The sequence below is a fragment of the Amblyomma maculatum genome, chromosome 8, assembly GCF_055883805.1.
Source record: "Amblyomma maculatum isolate TAMU_Amacu chromosome 8, ASM5588380v1, whole genome shotgun sequence".
In the NCBI taxonomy this organism is placed as follows: domain Eukaryota; kingdom Metazoa; phylum Arthropoda; class Arachnida; order Ixodida; family Ixodidae; genus Amblyomma; species Amblyomma maculatum.
The window spans coordinates 74,147,833-74,173,348 of record NC_139351.1 but is presented as its reverse complement, the minus strand read 5'-3'; the positions used below and the strand labels follow the sequence as shown (position 1 = coordinate 74,173,348).

General features: G+C 45.3%; 1 protein-coding gene and 1 long non-coding RNA gene across 4 annotated transcripts in view; both read left to right on the top strand.

Moving 5' to 3' along the window:
- The window catches only part of LOC146181526 (uncharacterized), a 48,131-nt gene extending 45,481 nt beyond the window's left edge, over positions 1 to 2,650 (top strand). The window contains exons 1-3 of one of the 2 annotated variants that reach the window (XM_084576577.1): positions 99 to 280; positions 351 to 462; positions 2,487 to 2,650. In XM_084576577.1, coding sequence (XP_084432703.1) covers positions 112 to 280; positions 351 to 462; positions 2,487 to 2,556 — 351 coding nt within the window. In that variant the 5' untranslated portion in view covers positions 99 to 111 and the 3' untranslated portion in view covers positions 2,557 to 2,650. Of the gene's footprint in view, positions 1 to 98; positions 281 to 350; positions 463 to 2,486 lie in introns of those variants that run through there. The other variant, XR_014700220.1, reaches the window with a different exon arrangement.
- A 20,042-nt stretch (positions 2,651 to 22,692) lies between these two features.
- LOC146181525 (uncharacterized) overlaps positions 22,693 to 25,516 on the top strand; it is a 57,150-nt gene continuing 54,326 nt past the window's right edge. The window contains exons 1-2 of one of the 2 annotated variants that reach the window (XR_014700216.1): positions 22,693 to 22,804; positions 24,997 to 25,078. This is a non-coding gene — a long non-coding RNA (uncharacterized LOC146181525). The remainder of the gene's footprint in view (positions 22,805 to 24,996; positions 25,079 to 25,516) is intronic. The other variant, XR_014700218.1, reaches the window with a different exon arrangement.

Here is a 25,516-nt window from a genome sequence, read left to right as displayed (position 1 = left end):
ATCGGAAACGAGGGACAGGAACGGATCTTGGGGAAGAGGGGAAGGTGGTGGATCGCCTGATGTGTTTATATGCGTCATAGCATCCGCTTGAATATTATATGGATCGCGAGCATGGCAGCTAATCCAGTGTATGCGTACTTGAGTGTATGTACAGTACTTGAGCGCTCTTGCCACTGCACCACCGTGGTGGGGCCAGATATGTATGACTCAGATGGAATTGAAACATTTATTTTGGTATGCACGCTTGCTCCAAAAACATGTCACAGCCGTTTAAAAAGCTGTAAGTAATCTCTCTTCTTGATGTTAGTCAGAGTCTGTCAGCATATTTTGACAGTTAGGTCCTTTTTCAGATGCCAGACACGCCGTCCTCCTTCTCCTCCTCGACGTCCTCCAAGTCCTCCAAGTCCTCAACGTCCTCAACGCTTTCCAGGACTGCCTCAACTTCCAGCTTGTCCGCCAACGGTAAATACAGCTAGGAACTCAAACATTTACAGAAACTGAAAATATGTGGCTAAGAAATGAAACTCTGCTCTCAGCCCGCAAAACCTCGATTTATGATGCGACGTGGCAGCGCCTGCGTCATTGTAATCAGGCAGTAGAATAGTACGCAGCAATGTCGGTTGTTGTAGCGATGTTTTGCGAAAGTAGCTACAACCGTGAAGCGTACTACATTTACTTCCACGCAATAACATGGGCTTAATACTTGCCTGATCTTAATTGTATTACGATAACAACGCACGCATAAAGGAAGCTAGATTGAAACCGCTTTGCACCAAGAACGGTACACACGAATATTCAGCTGTACGAAAATATCCAGCTTGCGAGAACGGCAACATATAACAGTTATTTTCAACAATGGCACTGAAAAGTTAATATAGACAGCAACAGTATAATAATAAAATTACCCCCGTAAAAAAGAAGGAAAAGTACGCTACTTATAACTACTCATTCAAACTTCCAGCGGGAACAGAAGCATGATGATAAAAGAAGTTATGCTGGCTCCAAGTTAAGATATGTAATAGGGCCTTCAGGTAATTTTCAAATGCTTAATGACCGGTACAACCTTGTCTGAATACGCAAATCGCACTCGAACATTTTGTATCTCATTTCTGTCCAGGGTCTTTCTGAACTTATTTACGCCATTCCAACTTTTTAAATGTTTTAAGTGCATGCCCAATGTTGAAAAGCTTTGATTGTGTTACATTCTATCTACCTTTGATTTTATCCGCCAACAACGTTTCACTTCAAGCACGTTTTAGTGAACTTCAAGTATTTCTACTGGTAGGACCACAATTAGTTTCCTCCAAAAGCTAAGGAATCAGTCCCTGGATCGTAATACTACTTTTAGTCAAAGGACCGGTATGTTTGTCGTCAAAGCAATGAAATAAAACAAATGTGTCTCGATCATTACGTGGAAAAGGCTTTTTGGAATGGTCACTTGAGCACATATTTGGGCCACCTCCAAATAATGGCAAGCTTACGTTTATTTAACGTCGGAGGCTACAATTGCAATAAAATTTAGGGGCTTTTACCTTTCTCATGAACTCATGAAGAAAGTAATCATTTGGCATCTATTGTTCGTTTAAAGTTTAAAAGAAGAGTCTTAGATATACCCGGTGGTCAAATTAAGTGAAGAAAACCAGATTTTGAAAGATGCAAGAGTTTTCAGATAGAAACGAAAAAGTTGTGTTAAGAGTAGGTTGTCTGGCCCAATATATTTATCTTTTTTCCGTAATTGATCGAACAAGAGTAACTAATTGATATTTTATTTGTTTTCTTTTGAAACAAATCATCAATGCAAAATTCAGGGACAGTCTGAAAATTGCCAACTAAACTATTTGCACCATGGAACCATTCAAATAGATGTGTTTTCTGGTCCTACTGTATATCGTTCATGATTTAAGAGCTTGCATGTAGCAATTGTGCTTCTTATATATTCCTACATGCTCCCTAACCAAATAATAATATCTCTAACTAGCCAATCTATGGCTATCTAGTTGCTGGAGACATGGAGAGTTCTATCTCGGAGTTTACTTTTCGCTTAGTCGAATTAATTACCGTATCACTTCAAAACAGCACAGTAGCTGAAAGATAATTTTGTAGATTTAAGATTGTATTGTACTTCGTAGCAGTTTAAATGTATTGTCCTTGTTGCCCTAATGATCATGTTATACTCCTGCTCTGCTGAACTGCTCGATGACGCAAAAAGTGTCTCGTAATTGCACGTGTTATCCTACTCTCCTATATTTGGGCGAGTGACTATAAGATACATCCGAAGAAATGTTTTCTATCACTGTCAGCAAATAACTACGTGTAAAGCATTTTCGTAACTAAATGAGTTACAATAAATAAAGGTAGTGAATATCTGTTAAAGCAAAATATATTTGTGCTGTAGTGTCAGCAATTACCTGCAGAAAGCGAGCGTATGCCAGCAATTCTCTATTTTCAATTGTTAATAACTTCACGTTTTCTTTCTTTCGACGCAGTGTCACGACCGACAAAGACCCGGAGATCCATGCGGCCCAGGCTGCTCCTGCGGTACTGGAGGGCCGTTAAACCGCCCTCAAAGACCACTTCTCTGCTTGCCAGTTAAAATAGGTTAGCAGGTTCCGATTTTCAGAAAACTAAATAAATTTCATGTTCTGGTAGGTTTCACTAGTTTTGAATGAAAAATAAAATACGCGGTTACAGAAAAAAGGCAAAGAGGTTTCTGTGGATTTAGGGACAAAAAATATTTAAGGATTACTTGCGTTCTGTCTTCTCTTCGCGATAAAAGCCTAATAAAAAAAGATCTGAAACGTTTCGGGACTGCCAAATTAAATCCGTCATACAAATTTTATGGCTTTCTTGAGCGATCCTAAAGGCTCATTTCTCTGTGATAAAACAGGTAGTGTTTGAGTAGGCTCGAAACCCCAATGGTTGCGTTGTCCTTGCGGCTTGGGGTCCAGCGGAAGGCATCAGCAGTCCCGGCAAATGACGGGGCGCCGACTAACATGAACAACGTTCATTACTACATCACGTACAAAAGGCCATAGAAGCAGGCACAAAAAAAAAGCCGACGCGCTCACAAAGTGGGTGTCTCGGCGTCGTGTCTGCGCTGTTTCTCGCAGCAAAAGCAGCCGCTGCTTCTTATACGGTCGGCAGTTCAAAGGGAAATGGAGAAGGATACATTTTATAGCAAAATTTGCGGACTCAGTCATGGCGGTGGGGAGTAACCTCTTGTTACGGGCCGAAGGCGCCTCTCACGAGCGCTGGGTTTCGCCAGCGTTTGCTCACTAACGCACGCACACACATGATCACATGTGTAGCTTGAACACGTCGAGGAATTGTAAGGACGAGGGTCTTTGCCCGATACCTTAACTAAAATCAACGGAGTAGTGAAACCACGCTCACAGGCCTCAATAACATCCAGCTCCAGCATTTTCTTCAATATTATAGCCTCCATAATATCGCACTGGCGCCTTAAATATAAGTTACATATAATATAAATAAAAGCTCCAAATATTTCCCTTGGCATAAATTTGAGTTTTTTGTAGGATTTTCAGGCCGTTAGGGCCGTAGGACCTTAGGGTTACAAACTGGATTCCAAGAGAAGGAAAGCGTAGCAGGGGACGGCACAAAGTTAGGTGGGCGCATCAGGTTAAGATGTTCGAAGGGGTGTAACGGATGCAGCTAGCACAGAGCCGGGTTAATTGGAGAAATATGAGAGAGGCTTTCGCTCTAGAGTAATATAGTCAGGCTAATTATGATGATGATGATGATGTATATGTATGTACACATACATGTACTGTTGAGGAGAAAATTTTCACGACACATCATTAGGTATAGAAGACAACTGCTCAATTGTTATCTGCCGACCGGTGACCCCATTTAACTGCCTGAAAGCAAGACTGATATTTTGACATCAGCCAGTGAAATCAAGAGATTGTCAAAGAAGTGACGCTCGTACGGTCAATTTGGTTTTTTCTTGTACTGCAAACTTTTTCTTCACTAGTTCGTAAGTGCGTACGTACGCTTGTATATACGTACTATATGGGACAAAACTCTATGGACAGAACATCTGGCGATTTTTGACCAGAAGCACGATGAAAACGAATTATCATCTTATTTTGTAGCACACGTGGAAACAATAAAGCCAACTTTCACATTAATAAGTATGCCTTCACACTAATGACCGACAAGATATTTATGCGCTTCGATCACAGTTTGTGTGATTTACAGAGTTTTGTCCCCGATAGTATATGTACGTGCAGGGTCATCCACTTTTAGCTATAACATGGCCACTACGTTCTAAGCTTCATAGCGCCGATTCGGTCTAGCAATACATATAAGTGGCGGGCCATGTGAAGCACCGTCCAGGGTTCCTCTGAACTTGCAACGCTTTGCATCGTTTTGCGCCTGCGTCGGACACTATATTATTTTGAAAGGATCAACCGTATTGTAGCTAGACGTAAATGATCCTATAGAATGTATGTATGTCTGTATGCATATATGCATATATGTATGTATATAGGCATGTATCTATTTATCCGTGTACAGTGTCACCCGCTTCTAACAAGGTCACTACGTTATAAGCCCCATTTCGTCACAAGCGGCCGTGCTATAAAGCAAACCGACAGGCTACGTGAAGCACCACCCCCGGGTCCCTCTTTTTTTGTATCGCTTCACATCAGCATGTGCCTATGTCGGATGCTTGTTGCTTTGAAAACAGGGATCATGTTATAGCTAGTAGTGGATGACACTGTAGAATATATGTATGTTTGCACGCGCGTATGTATGTATGTATGTATGTATGTATGTATGTATGTATGTATGTATGTATGTATGTATGTATGTATGTATGTATGTATGTACGTACGTACGTACGTACGTACGTACGTATGTATGTATGTATGTATGTATGTATGTATGTATGTATGTATGTATGTATGTATGTATGTATGTATGTATGTATGTATGTATGTATGTATGTATGTATGTATGTATGTATGTATGTATGTATGTATGTATGTATGTAAGTATGTATGTATGTATGTATGTATGTATGTATGTGCGCTTACCAATCGCTCATTATTTTTGTCACGCGCAAATGAGCTCACTGCTTTTCTCTCTCCGCTCACAAAGTCCTTGCTCGTGACTCTTTCTCGGTTGCACCAGATAGAGCACCAACGGTCACGCGACTTAACCGCCAAACGGGAACACATTCACTGTGCTCTAAATCTGCAAGCAGCAACATCCCTCAAAAAGCCTAAATGCGTAAACAAGCCCGTCCCAAAATGCGTCAGCGCTCGATGCGTACCGCGAGTGAATGTATACGTCGATTCACTGCTTTGCTACCAGTGTTTAATATGGATGATGCACAGCAGAAGCAAGATCAAAAGAAAAAAATATATATAAAGGCACTGGAGCTCGTGACTTTCGGCATATGCCGCCTTAGCAAGTGTTGAGAGGCTTGTAGAGGATTTTCTTCCTTCAACGCGGCAAAACCAGTGCAGCTGCTCCTTGGAGTAGGCCTTCTTGCCACACCAGGCCTTTGGCCATCAAAGCGGCAGGGGCAAACTACAGATGTGGCACCTTCTTTTTGGGTTCGAGAGAGATGGCAGCTGGCCGCTATACGACTTTCAATTTATCGGTCGAAAGCATGAACAGAGCGCTTGGTCAGCCGTACCGATGCTGCCGCCGCTTACAGATCTTCGGAGGGCGCTGTGAGATAGAGCGGAATATGGATTGCAACGCAGCTGTCATCGTTTTCTTCGTAGTTGTGGACATCTATTGGGCTACTAGGCCGCAGTCTTGAGATGATTTATGTTTTTCGGCCGCAAATACCTGACAGCTCAAGCTGCCTTCCTCCCTTCATCATAGCTTTCGAATCGATTCGGCGAATTAAAAACGCCGTCCAGTGCAAACAATAAGCTAGTCGCAGACGGGGTCATGATGCCCTACCTTCGCATGATGGCTCACTGTGACTGAAACTGAAAGACTGACACTCACTTTTAAAGCCATGAACCCCAAAAAATGAGCAGCAGGCTAGGCCGTGATTTGTAAATATTTGCTGAAACATTTGAGCACTCATCAACTGGAAGGCCGGACTTCTCGTCTATTTTTCACATTATCTGAACCATAGGAGATGTGCTGCTTTCTGCCGCTGGTGCCATCGAACAGATACTGCGTTTCTAGAGAGTTAAAGACTTCCCACTGCGGAGAGCGAAGATATATTCAGGCAAATTGCATGGAAAAAGAATATTTTCTCAACGCACATTGGCTTGCAAAAGGGGAAGAGTTTTAAATGTCTACAATGACGCCAAAATGGGTGCTGATTGAATTGGCAGGTACGGTGCCCAAGGTTTTTTTGTCGCTTTCACCGCATGCTTCAGCAAGGCAAACAGTTCTCAGTCAAGTTGGTATCTGCGCGGTGGTAGAGATGCTTAGGAACTGCAACATAAGCCAAGCTAGACTCGTTTGAAAGATTGATCCATTGATCCTTGATTGAAGGAGGAGACAAGCTCTCTTTTCGGACGAACGCTTGCAAAGGCCTTCAAAACCCCGTCTTTAATCCTTCAATGTCTTCCAATCCTTCAAAAAACACTCATGAGATTCAAACAAGAATCAGGCACATACCTCAAGCGGAAAGTCGACTTACATTGGCTCCGCGGCGCCAGTTCACACGTTGTGTCTTGCCATCTAAGTATTGAGGTCTGGCGAATTTTTTGCATCCTCGTCAGGCCGTTTTTTGAAGATCGGGAACCCTCTGGGCTGCTCAAAACCACTAAATGTGAAGCTCTGGCTGGCTCCATCAGGAGTATGGACACTTGCCTGGTTTCGCTATTACCACTAGATGTTGCATTCTGCTGCAAAATCCATAGGTGTATCACTTAAAATAGCTTTCTGTATAGCTGTATGCAACCTGTAAAGAGCTCAGCACCTCTGCGAAAATGCTCACTGATGGTCGAACTACAACGACCACCCCCCCGCCCCCTGATACTGCTGGCGCTCACCTTTAAACTCAAGGAAGAAACATCAGGATAATCTGACGAATGAGGAATGCAGAGCAACCTCTAGAGACATGCGGAAACCGTCGTGATGAGCTTAATAATTAAAGGCTTTCATCGTTGCGTCTTATGACTGAACTAAAGTGATAAAGTGGTAATTTGGCGTGGTCGCTCTGCGTTGTGCAAAGGGATAAAATCGCATTCAAGCTGATCACAGCTGCCACAAATACAGATTGCTTGCAGGTGATATTGACACGTTGCATTCTTTATTTTCCCTCTGTGCTGATCGCGAGCGTGTGCCTCCTCGAGGAGAAGAAACCGACGTTCGTCTCCTCGAGGCGAAGAAACTCAAGTTCTTCTGTCGAAGCGGGCCTGCGAGTTTCCTGCCGCACTGTGACTTCTGTTACTCCTGTGTCCCGCGGTGACTTCTGATCAGAGACTTCACACCGTGACGTCTGGTGGAGGTGCTGGGTAACGCAACCCATGCTCCGAACATCTCCAACCAGCCGAGACTCCAGCCCTCAAGGATCTCCTACCATCGAGATTACGCCTACCCATCAGAGTAGTCGACGGCTTCGAGGGCTTGATCCTGAATTCGCGCCTCTACAATTTTCTCGTACTGCGAGGCCGCCACCATCTTCTCCAGCACCACCTTCGGAGACAACACAACCACCCGTAATGACGCAGGTACACACCACTGCCCCCTCCTTCGTGTTGCAGCAGCCGCGGGAGATACCCATCTTCCAAGTCTTTCCCGGCGACGACCCGGAAGACTGGCTCGATAAATTTGAGCGAGTAGCCCAGTATAATCGCTGGGGCGACGACCAGAAACTGCAGCATGTATTTTTTTCGCTCGACGGTTCAGCTCGTACATGGTTTGAAAATCATGAGACTACTATCACAACGTGGAGTTCCTTCAAGGACCAGTTCCTGCAAGCTTTCACCACCGTTTTTTGGAAAGAACGCGCCGAGCTGCTCCTACAGACGAGAGTTCAGCTTCCTAACGAGAGCGTCCCCGTTTACTTCGAGGACAGGACGAGGCTATTCTGTCGCGCTGATCCAAACATGTCCGAAGAAAAAAACTTCGCTATCTCATGAAGGGAATTAAGGAACAGATATTCGTTGGATTAGTGCGATGTCCCCCCAAGACCATCGGGGAATTTGTATCCGAGGCCACCACCATTGAGAGGGCTCTAGAGATGCGATGTAAGCACTACGAGCGGCCGTCCATCCCCATACGAGCGGCCGTCCATCCCTATTGCTGCCGCCGTCGCGGACACTGGTAGCACTGACGTGCTCCGTGAAACCATACGGGTCATCGTACGCTAGGAGCTGCAAAAACTATTTTCGACGGCAGCACCCCCTCAAGTATCCAGCCTTTCTCAGATGGTTCGGGAAGAGGTCAACCAGGCACTCAACCCACCCGAGCCACTCCCGACAATACCACCACAGCAGGCCATGACCTACGCCGCAGTCACTCGTCGTGCCTGTCCACCTCCCAGTCAGCACCAAGCAGCCCCTGCATACACTCGTAAAGCACCTCCCGCTCGAATTTCTTAGGTGCGTCCACGCAAAAGCGACGTCTGCCGCACTCGCGATAATCGCCTGCTGTGCTTCCACTGTGGCGAAGCTGGTCACCTGTTCCGCGATTGCTATTACCGACGAATGGGTCTGCCGGGATTTAGCGGCGACGCGCGAAAGCCGCAGCGTGGTGAACGACCCCCTGCCATTGACGCGTACTTAGCTGAATTATCCGGAACGCACTATGACTACTCGCGGTCGCCTTCACCGCGCCAATACTCCTCGCAGACACGTGGTAATGCCGGCCTGACGCGGGTCCGCTCCCCTAGCCCCCATCGGGAAAACTAGACGCGGCAACCTTTGGAGGGAAGGTTGCTCATCGACGAAATTCTCAAGCTCCTCCACCGCTGCAACCGGATGGCCACTCCGTTTCACGACGACACGACGCGCCCCACAATGATCCGCTGCCTCGGCGCTCCAGTTCTCCGACGACACGAAATCAGCTAGTACCACACCGCAGCCGTGACCGGACCCCGCGATGTTCCGGCAACACCACAGCCGTAACCACCGACCTGAACATTTCCGTGGACGGAACCGACGTGACAGCGCTTGTGGATACCGGCGCCCATTATTCTGTGATGAGTGGGCCTTTCGCCGCCACTCTGAAAAAGGTGACTACACGCTGGACAGGCCCACAAATTCGTACCGCCGGAGGCGACTTGATAACGTCGACCGGTACCTGCACTTCTAGGGTAACTGTGCAAGAAGAAACGTACTTAGCAACCTTCGTCGTACTTGTCCAGTGTTCCCGCGACGTCATCCTTGGCATGGATTTCTTAGCAGAGAATGGAGCCGTTATCGACCTGCAGACTAAGTCAGTGACCTTATCGACTGAGAACGCAATACACAGTGCTTCAGAGCGACCGACAGCACTGCACATTCTTGATGATCGCGTCACTTTTCCCCCCGTTCCAGCGTGATGACGTCTGTGGCTGCGAATACACTGCGAAACTTTGAAGGTGTCGTGGAGAGTAAACAGATCTTACTTTTCGAATGCAGTCTTGCTGTAGCCAGAGGAGTCGTTCGCCTCGAAGACGGCAAAGCAGACGTCCTACTCACAAATTTTGGCGGTGAGCACCAGCATTTAAGCACTGGGACTGTAGTGGCCCATATTTGCGGTATCACGCATGTTCGAAAAGCCTCTGGACTTGCGACGCTGTCATTGACCGAAATGGAGAGGCCTACCACCAATTTACACTTCGACATTAACCCTGCGCTTTCTTAACTGCAGCATCGCCAAGTGAACCAGCTCCTCCAGCGCTATCGGGCGACCTTCTCCAACTCTTCACGTGTTGGCAGAACCGATCTCGCCAAGCATCGCATTATTACGGATGATACCGTGCCACCTCTCAGACAGTCACCTTACCGAGTGTCTCCGACTGAACGCGCCGCTATCACCCGCCAAGTGAAAGAGATGCTTCGCGACGATGTCATCCAACCCTCGCGGAGTCCATGGGCTGCACCTGTCGTTCTTGTGAAGAAAAAGGATGGTACGCTGAGGTTTTGTGTGGATTACCGCCGGCTAAACAAAGTTACAAAGAAAGACGTCTATCCCCTGCCATGCATCGACGATGCTTTGGATCGTCTCTGCTCCGCGAAATGTTTCTCTTCAATGGACTTGAAATCCGGATACTGGCAGAGGTAGATGAGAGGGACCGCGAGAAAACGGCGTTTATTACTCCGGATGGGCTCTACGAGTTCAAGGCTATGCCCTTTGGTCTCTGCTCTGCTCCGGCTACTTTCCAACGGCTTACGGACACCGTACTTGCAGATCTCAAGTGGCAGACATGTCTCGCTTACCTTGACGACGTTGTGGTCTTCGCTCCAACGTTCGAGGAGCACCTTCGGCGCCTTGAAACTGTTTTGCAAGCCATAACATCCTCTGGTCTTACGTTAAAGAACGAGAAATGTCATTTTGCTTATACGGAGCTCAAGTTCTTGGGACACGTCGTAAGCCACGCTGGTGTCCTGCCGGATCCAGAGAAAACGACAGCTTTTGCCAACTTCCCTCCGTCCAAAGACCAGAAAGCTGTTCGACGATTTCTTGGCTTATGTGCCTACTACCGGCGCTACGTCAAAGATTTCGTTCGACTCGCCGAGCCCCTAACACGTCTGACAAAGACAGACACGCCTTTCACTTGGGACGCACCACAGGAACAAGCATTCAAAGAGCTTCAACGCCGCCTACAAACACCTCCCATATTGGCTCACTTCGACGAAAACGCCGACACGGAGCTTCATACCCATGCAAGCAACATAGGCCTGGGCGCCGTTCTAGTTCAAATCCAGGGGGGGCAAGAACGTGTAATCGCTTACGCCAGTCGCTGTCTATCTAAAGCGGAATCGAACTATTCCGCAACAGAGAAAGAATGTCTAGCCATTGTGTGGGCGACGTCGAAGTTCTGGCCATACCTTTACGGGAAACCATTCAAGTTAGTAACTGAGCACCATGCCCTATGCTGGCTTGCAACCATAAAGGACCCTTCAACCCGTCTTGTAAGATGGAGTCTACGATTACAGGAATTCGACATAACTGTCACGTAGAAATCTGGCCGTCAGCATTCGGACGCAGACTGCCTCTCACGGGCCCCTGTAGATCCCCCCGCAAATGAAATTCCTGATGAGGCCATACTGCTAAATGCCATCAGCACAGAGTGCCTCGCTGAAAGACAATCTGCAGATCCCGAACTTTGTCACATCATGGACTATCTAAACGGTGCATGTACAACCGCTCCGAGAGCTTTCAAGCGTGCTCTGTCATTGTTATGTGTGCGCAATGGTGTCCTCATGAAGAAAAACGTTTCCGCCAGCCCAACGCCGTACCTGATTGTTGTACCTATGTGTCTACGTGATGAAATCTTACAAGCTTGCCACGATGAACAAACCTCTGGACATTTGGGAGTCACCCGCACGCTTGCAAGGCTCAAGGAAAAGTACTACTGGCCTCGACTTCACTCAGACGTTACACACTATGTGAAAACGTGTCGCAACTGTCAGCGTCTTAAGATGTGCCGACTAAGCCCACCGGACTCTTGAAGCCAATAGACCCACCGTCGAGGCCTTTCCAGCAGATTGGCATGGACATGCTGGGACCATTTCCCCTTTCACACTCCGGTAACCGGTGGGTCATTATTGCCACGGATTACCTTACACGATACGCGGAAACCTCCGCTCTACCCAACGGTACTGCCTTAGAGGTTGCAAACTTTTTCATCAATTGCGTTGTCCTGCGCCATGGCGCACCGGAGATTTTGATTACTGACAGAGGAGCCGCATTTACAGCCGAATTGCTGCAGCAGATTTTAATTCACAGTCATACTGAACACAGGAAGGCAACACCTTACCATCCTCAAACGAACGGCTTGACGAAACGCTTGAACAAAACACTCGCTGACATACTCTCAATGTACGTCGACGTAGAGCACAAAACGTGGGATGAAGTGCTCCCGTACGTTACCTTTGCATACAATACAGCGGTCCAGGAAACAACGAACATAACACCTTTCCGTCTGGTCCATGGCCACGAAGTGACCACAATGCTTGATGCCATGCTACCACATCTAGACGACGGCAACCAACAACCAGATGTTCACACCTTTCTGCACATCGCCGAAGAGGCCCGTCAGCTGGCCAGGCTGCGAATTCAGAATCAGCAACGCCGCGATGCCCAACAATACAACCTCCGACACCGTGACGCCCGGTACACAGCTGGAGACCGTGTCTGGGTTTGGTTTCCTGTACGTCGACGAGGCCTCAGCGAGAAACTGCTGTGTCGTTACTTTGGCCCGTACAAAGTGGTGAGCCAAGTTGGGGACCTAAACTATGAGGTTTTTCCTGATGGATTTAAAAAGTCCCGACGCTCCACGCTCCCGGACGTGGTCCACGTGGTCCGCCTGAAACCGTATTACGACCGATAGTGTTGACTCTTTCTGTGCGTGAGCAACTGCCCTTCGTGCAATGGTTTTTTTATCTCTACCCACACTCCCCGCATCGGGACGATGCTTCTTGTACCCGGGGGGGGGGGGGGGGGGGGGGGGGGGAAGGCAATGACACGCTGCATTCTTTATTTTCCCTCTGTGCTGATCGCGAGCGTGTGCGTCCTCGAGGCGAAGAAACTGAAGTTCTTCTGTCGAAGCGGGCCTGCTAGTTTCCTGCCGCACTGTGACTTCTGTTACTCCTGTGTCCCGCGGTGACTTCTTATCAGAGACTTCACACCGTGACAATATGACAGGTACTATTAGGCGAAGCATACGTGTCTTCAGCAGACATGACGTTGACAAAAAGGAATGGTTACAGGGAGTACCACGGAGAGAGAAATCTAACCCGATAGTCTTGGATCTCCAGTTAGGCTATTCTAATGCCAAAACAACTCACCAAACGGCTTGCAGAAATAGGAGCTTTAAATCTGTGCCCACTACGTTTTCCCATACTATCCTAGATTTTATCACTATGTTAAGTATTATATTAAAGATAATAAATGCACTGATAGGAGATAAAGGAGCAATAAACGCATAATATGGACAGTTTCGGCAGTCCAGTATTCCGCGGATGCATGCGCAGATACAATTCTGCCAGGGAAATACAAAATATATATTTTTTTGCATAATATGGACAGTTTCGGCAGTCCAGTATTCCGCGGATGAATGCGCAGATACAATTCTGCCAGGGAAATACAAAATATATATTTTTTTGTTTCTAGGTGCAGGCCGCCGCGTCCTTGGCAGAATCTAGTGCACAGCTATCCGCCTCACCTTAGAAGGGATACATTTTGTCCGGATTGGGTAAGTTTGCTTGATAAAGCCGAGGCTATAAGTACCGGAGATCGGTTTGTGCAGCAAAATCTTTTATAATCAACATAAGAATATACACGTTCCTTGCGAGCAGGCGTAAGATGTATTCAGTAATCCAAGCACACAATTTTGCGGACAACAGAACCGACTTTGAGCAGCAAATTCTTTTATAATCAACACAAGAATATACACGTTCCTTGCGAGCAGGCGTAAGACGTATTCAGTGATCCAAGCACACAACTTTGCGGACAACAGGACCGACTGACACACCAGAAAACTAAACGCAAGGCGCCAATTCAAGAGAGTCAAATTCAAAGTAGGCAAAAAGACAAAGGTTATATAAAATTAGCTAATTTCCCTATATTTAAACCATCAGCTCGATCAGACTATTAGAAAACCTCCACGAAATCATTGGTCTACGTATATCACGGTTTCCCATGAGAAACCCAAGTTATGGTTTTGCCTGTGTAACCGGCGAGAATACTTCGCTTACATTTTGGTGCCAATGTTCCTTACTGCTTTCAAATTTTAAATAGCTTTTCAGAAAGAAAATTTAGGAGAGGCATTTCAATCAGTGAAACTTGCAGACTACACATCAATACCTTGATTTCGAAAGAAAGCGATATTTATTTATTGTCGTGAATATCTCCTGCTTCATTTAGAAGAAAAAGGTAGCAACATTTTAGCAACAATTGCCAACTATATTTTACGATAAGCAAATCAGCATCCCTCTTCGTTGCCCATCCGTTCATTTGACACAAATAAAATATCGGGAGTTTCACAGGGACCGCGTGCCTCCACGTACAGCCTTTGGCTAAAATTTAGACACCAGGCGGTCTGCTTCTAGGCTGTGTACTCGCGCTTATTTGTCATTCGTGGATATGCTTTCCACAGGAAAGTGTTGTACAAAACTGTTTTCACGTTGCGGCCGTTTGGAACCATGGAAATGCATCGCGAGCCACACTGTTTGTTTCAGAAGTAGACACGTGGGCTTTAAAAGTTTAACAAAAACTGTATATTGGAATGTGCCTGTAGCTACGTCAACTGCGAATCGAGTACCGGACCCAAATGTAATCCTCGGTGATAATTCATGCATGTGCAGGAAACAGAATATTTGCAGAAAAGGCGATACTCAAAGCAGAGATTCCTGCTAGGTTAAAAAGAAAATCACGCACGGTCGGCATCGGCATTCATGCACTCCAGAGGAAACAACTGCGAGCAGCCGCATGCACTGCTGAAGCTGATGTGGTTTTGCCTGGGCTGCTACGGGAAAAGTGCTTCTCAGAACACATTTAAAAAAATTGGCAATAAAATCGATTTATGTTACGTAGGCACTATGATGACAGTTTGCCGGAGCAAAACCTCTACCTAGCACTGTCACGAATTGCTTGATCCATACCTTCGGAGGAAGCATAAACTGATGCCAAATTCTATAGGATAGGAGACAATGACAACTGAAGCAAAGAAAAACATTGCGAGTGTTTATGTACTGCTGAATATGAAGCAATAATTATCAGTGTAAGTAATCTGTTAGAAAGCACAAAAATGCCGCTGGTGGGCATACAAACACACAACGTCCGAAGTCGACGAATGAAGCTCTAAAACTTAGCTACGTAAATGGCGGTCTAGTCTTGTACTTCCTTGGGTATTCGTTTACGTGTAACATATTCTTGATAGTATTCGTGAGCGCCACCCTACCCCATAGATGCCAATGTTTCTTAATATTAAGGCGAAAGCCTTGAAGTGCTAGCACATGCGGTGACCGTCCGTCCGTTACATCCAAACTCTGGAACAGTACCAACTGTGACCCTCCGCCGTACTGGCTCACACCCTCCTAGCACCTCGGCGATAGGAAGCGGCACCAAAGTACATGTGCAGCTGCACATAGCAACAGTGACGTCACCTTCACCTGAACGCTGACCGAGTACGCGCTGCGACTGTGCTCCTTCACCATACGTGTCGTTGTATTCGAGTGAGCAAGTAGACGGGCTCTGAAGCGAAATGCTTTAATGGCTCATGCTGGCGGATCGTGTCCACCGGCCGGTCCATCCTTACGTCCGTAACGCATTCGTTACGTGGCACGCGGTAGCTGGCAGATAACATGGCCGAGCACTAACCGAGATTACGTTTTAAGCGACGTGCGAACTCGGGTATCTGCTTTCATATGGGAGGGCGATAGCAAAATTAGCCTGCCAAGAACCTTGCATTCACGTTATTCCTAGGCCACGCAGGCACGTTCATAGGGCTCGTTAAAGCGGGGCATTATGTGCTGCCTGGTAGCTAACGCTATCGCGTCAACACAATGTTGGGAGTGAAACAGGGAGAAAGAGGGGCCGTAGTGGAGGACTTGGGACCACTGCGCGATAGAAGCTGCCTCTCAAGGCAGTTTAGGGATCCAAAGTGCCTCCTAGAATTTTCTTTCTTCACGACGCCTTTTATATTCGCTGGATTGCTTTGCTGACTAGCCTAATGATGGATTCCAATCTGTTAAAACTGACATCTCTGGCAGCGGAAAGTGGTTATCACTGCTTCTGCCAACCCATCAGATCTTGTTACACGTGGCGCACGGGGCGCCGCAAGATATTCTAAGTCCGCACTAAGATGGAGGGCGATGATGGCGAATGCGATGAAGAAAAGGTTACACGCAACATAACTACCTAAGGAAGTGCAAGATCAAACAGCCGTCACCTTATCTCATGGGTAGAGCCCAGCACGTGAAGTTTAAAGGTCGTGAGTTCTCATCTCAAAGGTGACACAGTCATAAAGGAGGTCTAAACAGCTTCTGAGCTTCTGTTCGGCAGGAGAGATAGCCGCTATTACACACGCGAGAGGCCATAGCGAAAGGGTTTACAGGCCCGAAGAATAATACGCATCGTCGTATGCATACTTGTCCTGACTAGAAAATATTAGTCACTCTTCTTCGTACAGCCGGAGGCGACGACCCTCTCCAACGAGCGCTGTGCTTCACAATCATTGGCACAAACCCACGGACACACACGAAGATACGTGTATATCTAACATAGCGGAATACGCCACCCGAAGAATGCATTGGGCGATGATATTTGCCCAGCAGAAATCTTTCGATATGTACCATTGCAATGCCTGATGAACATGAATCCACAGTCCCGGTTTCAGCGACCACACAAGACGGTGGCGAAAACGTTAAACTGAGTTTACTAAACGAATACGAGTACAAATGGAGTTAACTTCGGACTGAGACGTCCACTTAACCCTTGCTTTGATTTTATTTTAAGCGCTTAAAGTTACCCAAGCACAAATGCAGAATCTAGAGCCGCTGTGGGCTATCTCCAGTCTAGTATTTTCCAACTTCATATGTACTCAGAGGAACAATGAATGCAGGTTCAGCACTTGCTCCAGTATTCCTCATGCTCAATGAGATAAATTGAAAGTATGAGCTTCAGGTCACAGTTCAAAACCTGACGATTAATGTTGGTGAAACAATATTTCGGTTAGGAATTTAGGAGCAATTAAAGTTATTTAGACTCGCCTTTTGGGACCTAAACATAAACTATGAATTCCAAAATAGCGTTGTATCTTTCTAGGTGAACGGAAATAGGCAAGTTTAGAGTCACTTTGAGTCCTCCTAACCGAAGTATTAGGCATGAAGCATATATTAATTTTAGGAAAAAATTGCGCAAACTTTATCGGCATCTCATGATCAAGATTATCAGGATGCGCTGGAATATACTTGCAGGACTAGTCTTTTAAGGTGCTTTTAAAAATATATCATGTCTTTATAGTGAAATGCAGGAAACCTTCACAAACCCCTTCGAAACATTCATAATATTTATGTCTGCTACATGCACTGCCAGTTTCCACCAAGGTGACGCCTAATGCACAAGTAATGGTCACTTTCCTTTGTAGCCGTATGGCTGCGTATGAGTGGACGTCACTGAGTAATTACTCCCTTATTATAAAAGATACGTAATTGGAAATAAGATTGCGTGTTTATTTTCTAGTTCCCTACACTAACCTATGGCCGTGTTTTTTGCAACTATTACTTTTTTCGATAGCAAACTACTTTTGGATATCATGTGCCCTTAACTGTCAATGGTTTGTTTTCAGCTAAGGCTTTAATTATGCAAGGCAGTTTTATATTCTTTTCTCATCAATACTGTTCGTCGTAATTTCAAAAAAATTCGTAATTTTTCGTAACTTGCGCTCGCTAGAGGTAAATGAGCGCAAATAAGTAAATAATTATAGCAAATTCTGACAACCTATTTTTAACTTTAAATTCTCTTCTTGAAATTACGACTTGATGCACTAGACCTATATTGAAGGTTATGCAAAATCATGAGTACTATACTGAACTAGGCATTTCCATTGACATATTATCTACCCTCCAACACAATTTGTCCTGCACGTTAGGCCTACGCAGATCAGCCGCCTCCCAATACACAATTCTCTACTTTCACAAACAGCCGCCCTTGAAGTATCGATTATCCAGTACTGGGGAAAAAACTTTCACTTAAGATTTGCCACCTATCTTCAAGAATTGCTGGTCAAGCCGGTCGGAATACGTTAATGTAATATTTTAGCACTTGGAGCAGTTTGGTCGAGCCGCACTAGTATTCAGGCGTACATATTTTCTGAACCTGTTGTTTACATAAGCCACGCTGTCGAACCGCACTCATTCGATGTCACTTTCGTTGTTAATGTCTTGTAAACGTAGTGTACGCAAACGTTGCTCTAAAAAAAGCCTTATGGCATCTGCGGATACGATGCCTCCAACCACTATAAACGAAGCGGCATTAGTGACACAGAATGCAAACTTGCACGTGAAAAACAGCAAGAATTGGCTTGTGTCAGTTTATTGCTGTGCGGCATGAGTAAAATGTTTTGAGCAAAAACAATTGCACAATTGATTTCGCGTCTTTCCCTTCTTTATTCAGTGTCCGCCTGAAAGATTCCCTGAACAGACCTGTGCTTCAGGCTGTTGGTGCGGCTTCCAAGACACCAGAGATCCTCATTTCCGGCTTAGGTGTGTTGAATTCACGAGAGTCAGATAGCCATTTACAACTATCGTTTTGGAATTGTGCCAAAATGCTAATAAATACTCTGGCACTCTAGTGGTGATTTTTATTATGTGCAGTTTACTTTTCAAACCGATAAATAATGATGGCGCTTTAAAGAACGAACAGGAACAGCTAATTTAATTTTAGCAATAAAACATGTTTGTGGGTTCATTAAAATTAACGAAATAATTTTCCTGAAGATGGTACGTCAAACAGGCGGCAGCATAGGCAGACAGTAACGACAAATATCCAACCATAAATTGTTAATAAACGCGAATGCATAAAACCGCTAACTGAAAAAACATCATAGAGTGGGCAGAGATATCAAAGATAATCAAGAAGTATATGTAGTGCTACAAAAATTGCATATTAGGGATAGTATTGCCACCTGGAGTCCCCCTGTTCTTGCTGCGCCTGGAAGAAGAGGACAGTGAAGTTGACTTGCGTGCTGTGCGCCGAACTTTGCCTGCTGGTACAGCTTCGTCCCGTCGTCTTAGTCACGTCTAGCCCTGTTGTCCGTGACATATTTCGGTGGAAGTGCGGGGTATCGATCCCAGTATATGTCCCGCACTCCTCCGCATACCCAGTATTCAGGTCCTGTACCAATTGACACTCCCGGTCACAGCGCTAGCCGGAGGAACCTAGGCCTACCGCCTGAGCACGGGCCGTTGGAATTCACCACCGCAGACGTGCTCGACCTGTCATGCAAACTCCAACGTATTATACTCTCCAGAACCCACGACTGCCTAAGGGTTTCCACGGCTGTCAGACGGAAGACGTCGAAGACTGGCTCCCCAGTTTGTACGGGTAGCCGCATTTAATCAGTGGGACGACGCCGCGAAGCTCGGGAACGTCTTTTTTACCCTGGAAGATAGCGCTCGTACATGGTACGAGAATCGCGAAGGCGCCCTAACATCGTGGCGCGAGTTCTGCCGCTGCATCCTGGACACCTACACCAGCCCGGATCGCCGAGAACGAGCGGAAAGGGCTTTACGCTCTCGCATACAGATGCCGAACGAGACCATAACCATGTACGTGGAGGACATGACTAGGCGGTTCCGACGATCTGACCCGGCCATGCCCGAAAAGAAAAAGGTACGCCATCTCATGCACAGCGTTAAGGAACAACTGTTCGCTGGGCTCGTGCACAATCCGCCGAGCCCAGTTACCGAGTTTCTTTCGGAGGCAATCACGATGGAAAGGATGCTCCAGCAGCGGTCTACGACCTACGACAGGCCGGTAATCGCCGCTTCGCTCACGGAGCCGCATTCGGCCTTCGGGGCTAGTCCGGATCTTCTTCGCGTCATCATCCGTTCCATTTTGCGTGAAGAGCTCCAGACGCTCTTCGGTGTTCCCCAGCCGACGGTCGGCTCTATCGCTAGTATTGTCCGAGAAGAGCTCCAACAAGCATTTCGGCCTACGGTACCATCTACTAACCCGCCATCCTTTTCCACCGAGCCCCTCGGGCAACGTATGCGGACATCTTGCGACGTCCCCCAACTGATTCCACACAATTACCGCCACACGGCCAACGCTGCCTGTATTCAGCCCACCCCGAGCCTTACATCGACAACCGCCGAACACCCCAGCGAAAGGCAGACCTGTGGCGTGCCCCAAATCGGCAGCGCCTGTGCTTCCACTGCGGAGAACCTGGCCACCTGTATCAACAGTGCCCATATCGACAACTGGGACTGAAGGGTTTCCCCATCGACATTCGTAGCCCTCCTTTAGGCCAACGACCCCAGGATATTGAGGACTACGTAGCCCAGCAGCGCATGGCGCCAACTTCTAGACGACAGTCACGATCTCCGTCTCCACGCCGACCATCCTCGCAGCCCAGCTCCTCCTGGATGGCGCAGCGACGGCCGTCTAGTCCGAACCGGGAAAATGAAAGATTGCGACCTCAGGGGACGAGGCCGCTTCAAATCGACGCGGCGAAGACCCCCCGACAACGCGACATGTGAGCGACCGCGACTTGACGGCCCCAACGACAGTTCGTACACGTGAAGATAGACTCTCGCTGGATATACCCGTGGTTCTCGACTGCTGTAAGGCTAGCGCATTGGCAGACACTGCAAATAGAGAACTACTGCATTTCATACTGATCTGATGTTGCATAAGGTGCATAATCATATGAGCTTCGCTACTTCTCTCTGAAGAATGGTAATATATCCAGGATTTTTTCAATACCTCCTATTTCGAAATCTCGTATAAGAGGTCGCTTAACGATGAAAATGAAAATATTCGGTGGAAAGCTACAAGTGCTAGTCAGTTTTATTCAATGTAAACATTTTCTCTTTTACTAGTCATAGGGATATAAAATTGAGTTATTCTTATTTTTTTCATATAGCAGTGGTTTTTTATTATTCGAAAAAATTTCAGTTACGATAATTAAATTTACTTTTCTTATATGCATGACTCATTTGACATCATGCGCTAGCTACACCTATTTCAAAGTGCTGAAATTTAACGAGGAATAAGCTTTGGCAGTATCTATTGTTTGCATGGAAAATTCATACAGTATTTGAGAGCGCTAAGACCTGCATGACACAAAATAGGAATTTTGAAAAATGTATGAGTAGAAATGAATTCATTCGGTTCAAATTGGTAAATAGCCCTGAAACCAGGAGCTTGACATTGGGGATTAGTGGTGAGCTTTTGCAATGTTTTTCTAAAAGAAATGTAAATTTATTGGAACTTAAAGCTTTCTTTAATTTGGTTTTTCAAAACTGGGATAAAAAGGAAATTTCACACGTACCTGCTCCGGACCCTTGGACTTTGAAAAATATAAATAAGGTTTTACATAGGGAAATTTCAATACCGTTAGGAAAGTACGGCATTTTCAAGGGTTACTTTGAATATAAGCTTGTTCGTTTTGTTACAGAGAACATTTTAACTAGTTACAAAAGTGCAAGGTTAAGAAATTTGTAATCATTAGTTTGTTAGGTTTGCCGTATTCTTCAATGCTCGCACAGACAATAACACATACCAAAAGTACAGAACAATTACCAGTTTAGTATTCAAGGGTTTTAACTGCACGATATAGGATTGTGTGAAATTGCAATTGGGAATGAGTGTATATTCGCGCTTTGAGAAGAGTGCTCGCAAGTTACCTGAAGCCGGTTATCTTTAAATGAAACCACCTAAGTTTATTTCAAAGTCCCTGTGTAATAATCGGGAAATGTGTTTGCTATTTTATGATCAACGATTGTCATGTCAAAGCTTCGCTCATAATACATAGAAAGTAGATAGTAGGAAGATACTAAGAAGAGATTGAACATTACGAACTTGCCCCGCCGGGGTGGTGCAGTGGTAAGACGCCCGACTACTGTGCCGGAGTTCCCGGGTTCGAACCCGACCGCGGCGGCTGCGTTTCGATGGAGGCGAAACGAAGTGGCGTCCGTGTGCTGTGCGATGTCAGCGCACGTTAAAGATCCCCAGGTGGTCGAAATTACTCCGTAGCCCTCCACTACGGCTCCTCTTTCTCTCTTTCCACTTTCATTCCCACCTTCCTCCCTTCCTTTACGGCGCGGTTCGGGTGTCCACAGAGCAAGTGTGACAGTTACTGCGCCTTTCCCTTCCTGTGAACCAATTTATTATTATTATTATTATTATTATTACGAACAGTTTTCATCGCCGAATATAAGAGCTGCTCTATCGTGTAACGATTAGGTGAGATAAGAGGTCACAGTTACCTGTACAACAGGATATTACTAGAGTAATTTTAAAAGATAAGTACATTTTTGTTTCTGATAACGCCAACTGGGATGGCGAAGTAGGGCTCGTGGATAAGCTAACCCTCGGCAAGGACAAATTTCAGAGAGATCATTTCTGTTTTAGATAGCGCCAACAGGAATGGCGAAATCGGCCTGTTCTTAAAAAGCTTCTTTTTGCATCTCAAGGCTATTTGTTTAGATCTATGAAATACTACAAAACATTTACATCCTTGCAGCAGTCTAGCTTAGTCATTTTTCTACAGTGAAATTCAGGATCTGCACATTTATAATGAAGCGAATTTTGATGAAGTAATTTTGTAGTAAAACAATCACTGTCCTAAGAGCACGGATGATTAAAACATTCCATCGTATGCCCTCCTTCTGCGGAGCTAATCGGTTTTTGATACAGATGCCCTTACCAACGCAGCACTTACTAATTGCATCTCCGCCAGAATTTAAAAAAAATTTCAATCTCACTAACAATACGACCAAGCTTGAAGACATTAATATTGTATACCGGCAGTGGTTACTAATTGCCTGTACCTCGTGTATAAGTACCAAATTCTATGAGTGCACACATGACATTCTCTGAATTCATCGCAAGTTTTTCTAGAAGTGAGAGGTTCGCCCTTTTAGATGCAGTACCAAGTTTTTTGCTTCAGTGTGATAGCCACTTTGGTCATAATATCAGAGTAAGCATCCGTTTACTAATCCTTGCTCATTGTGCAGTGCAGTAATTAGAAGGGGAATATATATATATATATATATATATATATATATATATATATATATATATATATATATATATATATATATATATATATATATATATTGGGAGCCACCGCTCGAACAAACGCCTTTATTCCGGCCAGAGTCTGAAACGCTGCGAAATGAAGAGCATTCCAAACAAATTGACATAATGTTGTGTTAGAAGCGAGTAATTACTCACTGACCTCCACACAAGCCCAGCCTTACGGCTTTAAAGGGATAGCTATACAGCTTTCTCAGAAACATCGTAGTTAAAAAAAAAATCACCCTTTTCGGTGGATCGAGCCCGGGGCCACCTCGTGTCCGGGGCACTTGCTCTGCCAGCTGGGCTAACCAGGACGGTCAGCGGAACAGATGGTAGGGCGAGGGGTAATTGATTCATAACTGGAATTGGGAATTGTGTTGGTCGGACATTAAAGGGATTCTCCTAAGGCGCAGTAGATTTGTAATAAAGGAGTAATTATTCAATAATATCCACCGAAGCATAGCCATTTGGCTACAAAGCAAGGCTATGCAGCTTTCTCATAAACTTGATAGTTAACGAAAAATTCGCCCGTGTCCGGGGATCGAACGCGGGGCCACTGCCTTTTAGAGGCAGTTTCGTCAGCAACCCAGTACCGACAAACAACCAATTGGTAGGGCTAGAGTGAATTGATCAATAACTCGAAGTATAACTCGTATTGGTCGGATATTTAGGGGAATCCCCCAAGCTGGAATAGATTTATTATAAGGAAGTAATTACTCGTTGACTTCCACTCAAGCGCAGCCGGACGGCTATAAAGAGAAAGCTATACAGCTTTCTGAGAAACTTCATAGTTAAAGAAAAACTTGTCCAGATCCGGGAAACGATCCCCGGACTACCGCCTCACCGGGGCAGTTTCACTACCAACTAAGCTAACCAGGACAGTCAGCAAAACAGATAGCAGGGCGAGAGCGCTTTGATCAATAACTCGAAGTGGTAATTGTTTTCTTGGGATAATTAGGGAATCCTGTTGGATATTTAGGAATCGTGTTTGTCGGATACAGAGGGTATCGCGTTGGATATTTAGGAATCGTGTTGGTCGGCTTCGTGGTCAGATATTCTCCTGCTGGTAAGATATTCCCCTAAATATCTGACAAGCATATTAATGTTGAATAATAACAACCCTCCGCCCCCCCCCCCCCCCCCCCTGATATTGCTGGCGCTCATTTTTAAACTCAAGGAAGAAACATAAGGTTAATTTGGTGAATGAGGAACGCAGAGCAACCTGAAACATGCGGAGGCCATCGCGATGGGCTTAATACATAAATAAATAAATAAATAAATAAATAAATAAAGAAATAAATAAATAAATAAATAAATAAATAAATAAATATAAATAAATAAATATAAATAAATAAATAAATAAATAAATAAATAAATAAATAAATAAATAAAAAGTAACTAATAAATAAAGTTTTTATCGGTGCTTCTTGTGATTGAACTAAAGTGATAAAGCGGTGACTCAGCGAGGTCCTTCTGCGCTTTGCGTAGTGATAAGATCGCATTCCAGCCGATCACAGCTGCCACAAATACAGATGCCAAGATTGCTGGCGGAAGCTTGCATGTGATATGGCAGGTACTATTTAGGCGAAGCACTTGTGTATTGAGTAGACTGTATGACGTTGGCAGAAGGAATGGTTACAGAGAGTATCACGGAGAGAGAAATCCAAACCGATAGTCTTGGATCTCCAGTTAGGCTATTCTAATGCTAAAACAATTCAACAAATGGCTTGCAGTAATTGGAGCTTTAAATCTATGCCCACTACGTTTTCCCATACTATCACTGTGTTAAGTATTATATTGTTACTAGTTGGCATGACAAGCGATGTAACACGACGACACAACCGAAATAGAACGACGTGATGACATGACGATGAAATATGCTTTAATGGCCAGCGGGCCTAGCGCGAGCTCTCCGCCCCGCGCAACAGCCCACTTCGTCATCTTCGTAGCAATATAAAGATAATAAAGGCACAGATAGATAAAGGAGCAATAAGCGCATAATATGGAAAGTTTCTGCAGTGCAGCATTCCGCGGATGCATGCGCAGATATAATTCTGCCAGGGAAATGCAAAATAATTGTTTTGTTTCTAGGTGCAGGCCGCCGCGTCCTCGGCAGAATCTAGGGCACAGCTATCCGCCTTTCCTTAGAAGGGATACATTTTGCCCTGATTGGGTAAGTTCGTAAACGCCAAGGCCATAAGTAATGAAGAGCGGTTTGAGCAGCAAAATTTTATAATCAGCATAAGAATATACACTTTCCTTGCGAGCAGGCGTAAGATTCACTCAGTAATCCAAGCACACAATTTTAGCGGATAACAGAACCGACTTACACACCAGAAAACTAAACGCAAGGCGCCAATTCAAGAGAGTCAAATTCAAACTAGGCACAAAGCAAAGGCTATACAATATTAACTAATTTCACTGTATATAAATTATCAGCTCGGTCAGACTATTAGAAAAACTCGACGTAATCATTGGTCTACGTACATCACGGTTTCCGATGAGAAACCTAAGGTGCAGTTTTTCCCGTGTGAGCGGCGAGAATGCTTAACTTACATTTTGGTGCCAATGTTACTTACTGTTTCCAAACGTTAAGATAGCTTTTCAAAGA